At 41.7% G+C, this 10181-nt stretch overlaps 1 protein-coding gene across 1 annotated transcript; it reads left to right on the top strand.

Annotated features, from left to right (window-relative positions):
- The first annotated feature begins 6778 nt into the window (after positions 1-6778).
- Positions 6779-9882, top strand: LOC126203919 (fatty acid-binding protein, muscle-like). The gene is made up of 3 exons (XM_049938317.1): positions 6779-6916; positions 9311-9591; positions 9766-9882. Exons 1-3 carry the CDS (start codon positions 6835-6837, stop codon positions 9814-9816), a joined length of 414 nt encoding a protein of 137 aa, XP_049794274.1. The 5' UTR covers positions 6779-6834; the 3' UTR covers positions 9817-9882.
- Positions 9883-10181: the final 299 nt, after the last annotated feature.

The raw sequence follows: 10181 nt of genomic DNA, 5'->3' as shown, positions 1-10181 counted from the left end.
AATCAACTGAAGTATTTCTTCTGTTACCCATGGTTTGTTCGCAGCTACATTATTTGTACCTATGTTTTCCTTCCCAACTTCTGTGATGGCCCTTTTTAGAGGTCCATTCCTCTTAAACTGTACTGCCTACTGCGCTATTCCTTATTGCTGTATCTATAGCGTTAGAGAGCTTCAAACGTATCTCGTCATTCCTTAGTACTTCCGTATCCCACTTCTTTGCGTATTGATTCTTCCTGACTAATGTCGTGAACTTCAGCCTACTCTTCATCACTACTATATTGTGACCTGAGTCTATATCTGCTCCTGGGTACGCCTTACAGTCCAGTATCTGATTTCGGAATCTCTGTCTGACCATGATGTAATCTAATTGAAATCTTCCCGTATCTCCCGGACTTTTCCAAGTATACCTCCTCCTCTTGTGATTCTTGAACAGGGTATTCGCTATTACTAGTTGAAACTTGTTACAGAACTCAATTAGTCTTTCTCCTCTTTCATTCCTTGTCCCAAGCCCATATTCTCCTGTAACATTTTCTTCTACTCCTTCCCCTACAACTGCATTCCAGTCGCCCATGACTATTAGATTTTCGACCCCCTTTACATACTGCATTACCCTTTCAATATCCTCATACACTTTCTCTATCTGTTCATCTTCAGCCTGCGACGTCGGCATGTATACCTGAACTATCGTTGTCGGTGTTGGTCTGCTGTCGATTCTGATTAGAACAACCCTGTCACTGAACTGTTCACAGTAACACACCCTCTGCCCTACCTTCCTATTCATAACGAATCCTACACCTGTTATACCATTTTCTGCTGCTGTTGATATTACCCGATTCTCATCTGACCAGAAATCCTTGTCTTCCTTCCACTTCACTTCACTGACCCCTACTATATCTAGATTGAGCCTTTGCATTTCCCTTTTCAGATTTTCTGGTTTCCCTACCACGTTCAAGCTTCTGACATTCCACGCCCCGACTCTAGAACGTTATCCTTTCGTTGATTATTCAATCTTTTTCTCATGGTAACCTCCCCTTGGCAGTCCCCTCCCTGAGATCCGAATGGGGGACTATTCCGGAATCTTTTGCCAATGGAGAGATCATCATGACACTTCTTCAATTACAGGCCACATGTCCTGTGGATACACGTTACGTGTCTTTAATGCAGTGGTTTCCATTGCCTTCTGCATCCTCATGTGGTTGATCATTGCTGATTCTTCCGCCTTTAGGAGCAATTTCCCACCCCTGGGACAAGAGAGTGCCCTGAACCTCTATCCGCTCCTCCGCCCTCTTTGACAAGGATGTTGGCAAAACGAGGCTGACTTCTTATGCCGGAAGTCTTCGGCCGCCAATGCTGATAATTTATCAAAATTTAGGCAGTGGCGGGGATCGAACCCGGGACCAAAGACGTTTTGATTATGAATCAAAGACGCTACCCCTAGACCACGGGTGTAAGTACACTTTATTCTTCATGTGTAGGCACTTCGCGACTGTAAGCGTGACCGAACGTGTGTCGGCATGGATTTTAGTTATTGGTGAAACGCTCCGGTTACGCCACAAATTAAGACACTATACCTTTAACCTTGGAAAATATCATTTGGTATCTTTCCAGCTTCGTGTTGATTGTGTTGTAATCTGTCAAAATTATCTGCAACAACAGGCATGTCAAAACATGACTTGTGTCATTCATCTAAATAAACCCGACAACTGCATAAAAATATTCGATAAATGTGATGAAAATTGTTAAAAGATGCAACAGATCTACTAAGGTGACTGCCTACACTACACGTGTCTGTTCTCTTTTGGAGTACTGCTGCGCGGTGTGGGTTGCTTACCATATAGAAGTTTTGCTTACCATACAGAAGTAACAGAGTACATCGAGAAAGTTCATAGAAGAGCAGCACATTAGTATTACCAAGAAATATGAGAGAGAGTGTCACGAACACGATACAGTATTTGGGGTGGACTCCATAAAAGCAAAGGCACTTCTCGCTGCGGGGGGATCTTGTAAGAAAATTCTATCATTAACTTTCTTCTCCGAATGCGAAAATATTTTTTGATGCCAACCTAGATAAGGAGGAATGATCATCATAATAAAATAAGGTAAATCAGAGCTCTCACGGAAAGACACAGGTGCTCGTTTTTCCGCACGCTGTTCGAGCGTGGAATAATAGGGAATTATTGTGAAGGTGGTTGGATGAACCCTCTGCCAGGCACTTTAGTGTGATTTGCAGAGTATCCACGTAGATGTAGATGTAGGAAAGCTGCACGCCTTCCGTGTGGAGGAGACCATAGATTTATTCATCATATTTTGACTGAAATTACGAAAAAAATCTCTGTTTCTTAGTATGTACTTTCATCTGATTAATAACAGATAAACCATATCGCCGATATTCTCTTAATTATTTTTTTAAAAGAAAAAGTGCTACTGTGTCTGAACTACGCATTGGATTATCGTAATGTCAAGTCCACTATATTTTCAATGGTCTATGGTACGCAGATGCAGGTTTTGACGAAAATAACAATATTGCATTTAAAGTACTTAAGGACGACATACATAAAGTAAGGTAATGTATTAACTACTTTGTGGAAATGAATGAAACCGATTGAACAAAGGTGTGACAGTCGTCCATAGAAACTTGGACGTCAGAAGGCGTGACGTCATAATGGCATCAGCACCAAATGGGGCTAGCTCCGAAACCCGACGCAGTTGAAGGAATGGGAAAAGACAGTATTAGTTAGCGAGTAGTTACAGTGACGGCCCAGAGCCAACATTCGTATCGATTCAAAAAGGGAAGAATCATCAGGAAACAGGGAGAAAGAAGTGTGACACGTGTAGTCCAGGAGTTTGGTATTGCTCACAACACAATTCATGGGGAGCGTTCCAAAACACAGGCACTTCTGCCCAAATGTCTGGAGGTATTTGAGAATGGCAAAGTGCATAGGAGATGATCGCTATATTGTGCAACAGGCAAGAAAGGATCTATGTCATACAGCACGTGCACGTCCCGCAATCTCACACTCTACAGTGCCACGACGGCTGCATAGGGATGGGCTCTCTGCCCAACGACCAGTACGTAGCGCTCTTTTGACACCCACACATAGGTGGCACCGTTTGCGATGGTCTCAAGAGCGTACGGACTGGATCAAGGAGGGGAAGGACTCACATGCTCTTCACAGATGAGGGAATATGTTGTCTGAGTGGTGATTCTGGACGTACCCTCATACCCTCATACCCTAGTACGGCGAGATGTGGAATACGAAATGCACCCATGAACAATGTCGAACGTGCCCGTCTTGGTAGCCCAGGTACCATGGTGTGGGGAGACAGAATGCTGCAAGGACGTACTGATGTTCAAATCTTTTAGCATGGTACACTGACCGGTAAACGTTAGTGTGATCCTGAATTCATTTTCATGGGTGACAATGAGCGGCTGCAACGAACTGTATACGTGAGGCAGCTCTTGGAACCAGAGAGTACACGGCGATGGGACTGGCCTCACAGGTCCCCTCTTTAAAAGATACCAATACTTCTGGTACACAGTAGAGATACGTACTGCAGGATGTTCGCATGCACCAACAACCATGCAGCAATTGTCAAAGACGTTGGTGGAGGAATGGAACGCCCTACCACAAAAACAACTTAACTAACTTTGGACTCACCTGGGAGCACATGCAGAGCACATACTGCTGTTCATCTGATCATACACCCTATTATGAACCACATCCCTCCATTTGTAATATGCTGAGGACCATCATAATAAGAATTGATTTCAGTTTAATTGATGCTACAGTATTTCTTCCCTTTATTTAAATGTTCACGTAATGCCATCAGAGGCGTCCTTTTCACAACAGTTGTAATGTTATAAACATAATGAAATTACCTGTATTACAACAAACACGGTGACATAAAATTATGAAATTCATTTTTACAACATGTGAAATGTCAATACAAAGAAGAAACAATAAAAATGTTTAGAGGACGATTCTTACTGAACCATTATTTCTTGAAAGAGTTATGGCAAATATTGTGATTCACAACTTGACACATTTCGATTGTCTAAAAGATGTTCGTTGGACAATCCATACCGAACTTTTCCCGTAACGGTACAGATTGTCCAAGAAAACAAACTGATACGTAATAAGAGAGTAGGTCGGGTAATTCTTAAATCCTGATAAGATTATGGGACTGTGACGTTTCGTGGCATAGTAGAAGGCTCTTATTACATGTCACGTGGTGAACAGTTGACAAAGTGGTCTTTTCTCTTTCACGGTAATTGCAGACTGCATTCATGTGAAACTGTAGATGTGAACTTGTACATACAAGTTACTCCCTCCAAACGGTATCCACACGTAATTGACTGAACGTATAAAGAAGTACTAATATCATATCAAATGCAAATACAGGGCTATTACAAATGATTGAAGCGATTTCATAAATTCACTGTAGCTCCATTCATTGACATATGGTCACGACACACTACAGATACGTAGAAAAACTCATAAAGTTTTGTTCGGCTGAAGCCGCACTTCAGGTTTCTGCCGCCAGAGCGCTCGAGAGCGCAGTGAGACAAAATGGCGACAGGAGCCGAGAAAGCGTATGTCGTGCTTGAAATGCAGTCATATCAGTCAGTCATAACAGTGCAACGACACTTCAGGACGAAGTTCAACAAAGATCCACCAAATGCTAACTCCATTCGGCTTTGGTATGCGCAGTTTAAAGCTTCTGGATGCCTCTGTAAGGGGAAATCAACGGATCGGCCTGCAGTGAGCGAAGAAACGGTTGAACGCGTGCGGGCAAGTTTCACGCGTAGCCCGCGGAAGTCGACGAATAAAGCAAGCAGGGAGCTAAACGTACCACAGCCGACGGTTTGGAAAATCTTATAGAAAAGGCTGAAGCAGAAGCCTTACCGTTTACAATTGCTACAAGCTCTGACACCCGATGACAAAGTCAAACGCTTTGCATTTTCGGCGCGGTTGCAACAGCTCATGGAAGAGGATGTGTTCAGTGCGAAACTTGTTTTCAGTGGTGAAGCAACATTTTTTCTTAATGGTGAAGTGAAGAGACACAATGTGCGAATCTTGACGGTAGAGAATCCTCACGCATTCGTGCAGCAAATTCGCAATTCACCAAAAGTTAACGTGTTTTGTGCAATCTCACGGTTTAAAGTTTACGGCCCCTTTTTCTTCTGCGAAAAAAACGTTACAGGGCACATGTATCTGGACATGCTGGAAAATTGGCTCATGCCACAACTGGAGACCGACAGCGCCGACTTCATCTTTCAACAGGATGGTGCTCCACCGCACTTCCATCATGATGTTCGGCATTTCTTAAACAGGAGATGGGAAAACCGATGGATCGGTCGTGGTGGAGATCACGATCAGCAATTCATGTCATGGCCTCCACGCTCTCCCGACTTAACCCCATGCGATTTCATTCTGTGGGGTTATGTGAAAGATTCAGTGTTTAAACCTCCTCTACCAAGAAACGTGCCAGAACTGCGAGATCGCATCAACGATGCTGTCGAACTCATTGATGGGGACATCCTGCGCAGAGTGTGGGAGGAACTTGATTATCGGCTTGATGTCTGCCGAATCACTAAAGGGGCACATATCGAACGTTTGTGAATGCCTAAAAAAACTTTTTGAGTTTCTGTATGTGTGTGCAAAGCATTGTGAAAATATCTCAAATAATAAAGTTATTGTAGAGCTGTGAAATCGCTTCAATCATTTTTAATAACCCTGCATATTATCCAAATACTAAAATTGAAGTGTATACAATGTCTGGCTTATCATTCATTTAGGGATTGTCTGTTTTAGAACAGGGTTGGCTTGTGGTCATTGATCCCCACACTTGTCTATCCTGTGTTAGCCTCTTCTTCTCTGCATAAGTATTGCGACCAACAACCAATCCAGCCGGCGTACTGTAGTGGAGCCTTGGTCTGTTTGTACAATTTATGCTCTCTACGATTCACTACGAAATTGAGAGCTCCTTACTGCCTTAATTCCTGCAACATCAATCGGCTTCTTCTTTTATGAAGCTCTGTCGTACATTTCTTTTCTCACTTGAGTTATCCTATCTACCAATCTAATCTCCAGCGTTCTTCTATGGCACTGTATTCGAATAGTTCTTCTCTCTTCCTGTTTGAAATGCTTATCATTCATTTTTACTTTCACACAAAGTTTAACTTTAGACATGTGCCTCCAAAAAAGGCTTCAGAAGTCTGGAATTAACCTTAAATTTCTATTTTTCAGAAATGTTTTACCTGATATTGCCAGTTTTCATTTATATATTTGTTCTTCGGCCCTCATCAGTTAGTTAGCTGTTCAGTTACCAAAGATCATATATTGCTTTTAGTATCTGATTTGCTAACCTAATTAACAGACTTGATTTTACTAAATTACTTTATCAATACATTACTTTCCCTACAAGGCAGTATGATTTACTTTAAAACCAAATCCTTTCTTGTAGAAGACATGAATTTCAATTCGAATGCACAGAGCTAACACGCAGCGCCAATACAGCGTTCTCTTACAGGAAGAGAGAAAGACAATCTCAAGGAAGCAAGTACTTACGATGTATGATAAGAAGTTAATACGGCGCAACAGCATTATCTCTGTAATCAAGTGGAGTGAATCAGATCATCAGAAAATAGCGCGCGGGAAATTACTACTTTACGGCAGGAAGTTTGCTTATCTCTGTCGGTTCGACTACACAAGGCGTGGAGCCGTTTACATCAATATAAAAGAGCTTCTGCTCTGCCACAAGACATTAGGACTTCTGAAGTCACAGAACCGCAGCTGCCATTCGTAGAACCTCCGTAGAACCGCCGGCAAAATGGTGAAGCAGTTCTCTGGGAAGACCTACGAGCTGGACCTGGATAGCCAGCAGAATATTGAGGCCATGTTTGAGGTCTACGGTGAGTTCTGACAATCAGAAAGGATTATGGTCGTTTTACGTGATAATTTTCTGGTGTCTTTCCAACGTCAAAAGAAAAACGTTATTGTTCCAAAAGAGAATTATTGGTGCTTGTTAATCGTAAAAGAACAAGCACCGACTAACATCTGATGTAATGCTCCTGTCATATACTTCAGTGACGAAACGGTTCGATGTTCATATCTTTGCTTTCTCGGTTTCCCGTTCCTGATGTTTACGTAGTCACTTAATTATTTTTACGGAGCACAGCATTGTTACTGTTGAAAAGTAGAATACTCTGTTTAGCCGTTTGCGAGGTGGCGTATTGGTTAAGACACTAGAATCTCATTCAGAAGCATTTGGGTTCCAATGACTGTCAGGTCGTGCAGCTTTATAGTTCCTGTGGTATTCCTATAGCGTGTGGAGGTCACACCACACCGTTATGTCAACATCCCCGTCAACATTGACACTTACAGCGACACATAACGAGAGAAACAAAATTGTTTTTCGTACATCTGGTGCTGGTCAAACACTTTGAGATATACTAAAGTCAGATTAGTGTTCTAGTTACAACAAAACAAGCTATGGATTATCTTTAGTTCAAAATTCAGTTCCACTTTGTAGTGTATGAAAGGTTCTGTGAGGGTAGCATACGCTCTGTATCTTCAGAACCTGTAACAAAAATGGTTCAAATGGCTCTGAGCACTATGGGACTTAACATCTATGGTCATCAGTCCCCTAGAACTTAGAACTACTTAAACCTAACTAACCTAAGGACAGCACACAACACCCAGCCATCACGAGGCAGAGAAAATCCCTGACCCCGCCAGGAATCGAACCCGGGAACCCGGGCGTGGGAAGCGAGAACGCTACCGCACGACCACGAGATGCGGGCCCTGAAACAAAACCACAGGCCTACATAGACATGGAAATGGTAATATAATGTGGGCAACTTGCTGTGCTATGTAGACTCCATGTACAGTACAACCATTTGCTGTTAGGACCTAACCCCTACATTTTTGTGCATTCTTTACTATCTCCACCTTCAATTTCTTGAATTTTATTCACAGTTCATATCTTTAGAATGTGTGGACATGAACTGCATAAATCACCAACATAAGTGTTATTTTTCAAATTGGTACTCTTATTCTAAACCTCATCGTCCATATTTTGATTGAATGTCGTAACTCTATATGTTTCAATATATTATTGCGATTGTAAGTTCTGTCATTACCGGAATGCGCGCTCCCTCATAGTATGCAGATTGCAAACCATACAATTCTAACAGTAAAAAAATAACAGCATGTCCTAAAGTGCAAAAACATATCAGTTGTAAACTGTTTCCCACTGCCCCTTACTTTCTGATCAGACTTTTCATGGTGTAAAGATGCAGTTCAAGGTCTAGAAAGAGTCCTCAGCAATATTACCTGACAAATATTTAGTGTTTACTGATAAGACTTGTGTATCCAAGAAGGTCTGTAAGCTTCCCAGCAATACTCTCCTACTAGCTACACGTGATTTCCCCCACAGCCCACTGTCCTACGGCACGTTTTCGCGATGGTACTCTTTGAGTCGCCAATTCGAGACATAACATCTAGATAAATTTTATTGTAAGATTTAGCTGTCAAATGGGGGAAAGAGGATTATAAGATTTCCGATGGCTGGACTTTACGCCGTTGTGTTGAACACACCAGGAAACCCCACAAGTAATCATCGCGTGAGGTCATGTGATATGGCAGTGACTCGCTTGGTGGATAGATAGAAATGATACAAATGATGCTCTTTGACACGAGTAGGCTACCATCGTCATTGTATTTCACCCACTCATATCTCTGTTTCATGGTCGTGAACAGCACACACACATGACTTGTATCACTACACATATGAATCTAGCAGTATCAATTTAACTGACACACATACTTCCAACTTCACTCGGGATACATGTCACTGTGTAGGAACAAACAAATGCTGCCTAAATTGTAGGTTAGACCAATTCATTTTGGCAACAGTGCTATGCTAAATTACTCATTAGCTAACTGAGCTACATAGAACTAATAAAGCAATATTGATTAAAACCATTCCATTTTCTCTTACAATATTCAGTTGTTTATGTTTGTTTCAAACATTTAGTTGTAGAAAAGCCACTTGCATGTAGCACATAAGATTACAAAGTGTGTGCAAGAAAACAGTTACCTAGTTTCTGCCTCTGGTTCTGGTATGCAGTTTTAAGATATCACTCTGCTAAAGAGGTGCAGAAAGAAATACAGGCAAATTATTTCTATTTCGTTGTATCGTCAAGATGTGTAGTCGAAGACTGTAACTTGGAGATAGTAGATTCCTTCCCCCTAATCGAACGACAATATTTTGTGTCCATATGCTAAGTGTACTTTTTTTGCAGGGGTGTCAGACCCATCCCACAAGCAGGTGGCCCTGAAGACGAAGTCTCGAGTGACATTGACCGTGGATGGCGACAAGTACACAGAGACAACCCAAACAGGGGACCACAAGAGCAGCGTCACGTTCTGCCTGGGAGAGGAGTTTGCAGAGGAGATCCTGGGCCACAAGTGGAAGAGCTCCGTCTCGCTCAAGGACGACCACACGCTGCTCAAGGTCGAGAAAGGCGAGGATGGCAACACCGTGACCCTAGAGAAGAGCTTCAGCCCTCAGCAGCTGGTCGTGGTACGTCACATTTTACCAATCTCATATCACCCCAGTTTAAAAGTTCTCTTGATTTAGTGGTTAATTTTGAGATGCTAATAATACAGATTTGATGTTTTCTATTGATCAGCCACTTGTAATATTTCGTTTGTGTTTATGGACTGTACTAACATCTTGATGTATTTTTTGTTGCAGACTTACACCTTCGGAAGCGTCACGGCAAAGAGAATCTACAATGCTGTTTAAGACATTTTATAATTTATTTATATTTTTATATTATTGTAACATTAAAAATAAAATTTTTACCTGTGAGACTGGGTTTTCTCTTTCATTTCCTAGATCTGGCATCTGGATATAATTTTAAATTAGAAATTTGTTTGAATAATGTTATTGTCGCTCAGAACGAGCTGCATGGGGATCTAAAAAAGAAAGATCTGACTATTTACTAGCACTAACACCATTTTCTGCTTTTAACTGATGCTACTTGAAATGGAATTTGGAATGGTGCTTACATCTGTCACTAATGATGGCACAATATCATCCATTTATGTAAAAACTTGATATGGCAAAATTACAGACGACTGCACAGTGCTGCAAGTGACGTTAGTGGT

This window comes from Schistocerca nitens, chromosome 9 (assembly GCF_023898315.1).
Source record: "Schistocerca nitens isolate TAMUIC-IGC-003100 chromosome 9, iqSchNite1.1, whole genome shotgun sequence".
NCBI classification, from domain to species: domain Eukaryota; kingdom Metazoa; phylum Arthropoda; class Insecta; order Orthoptera; family Acrididae; genus Schistocerca; species Schistocerca nitens.
The sequence above is the reverse complement of the archived record's forward strand: the minus strand, read 5'-3'. Positions and strand labels throughout refer to the sequence as shown.

What these genes read in the sequence shown, in the direction of transcription:
- LOC126203919 (XM_049938317.1), top strand. Translation starts at nt 6,835, where the DNA reads ATGGTGAAGCAGTTCTCTGGGAAGACCTACGAGCTGGACCTGGATAGC. An exon ending in GGCCATGTTTGAGGTCTACG is followed by an intron (nt 6,917 to 9,310) that starts GTGAGTTCTGAC and finishes CTTTTTTTGCAG; the next exon opens with GGGTGTCAGACCCATCCCAC. An exon ending in GCCCTCAGCAGCTGGTCGTG is followed by an intron (nt 9,592 to 9,765) that starts GTACGTCACATT and finishes TTTTTGTTGCAG; the next exon opens with ACTTACACCTTCGGAAGCGT.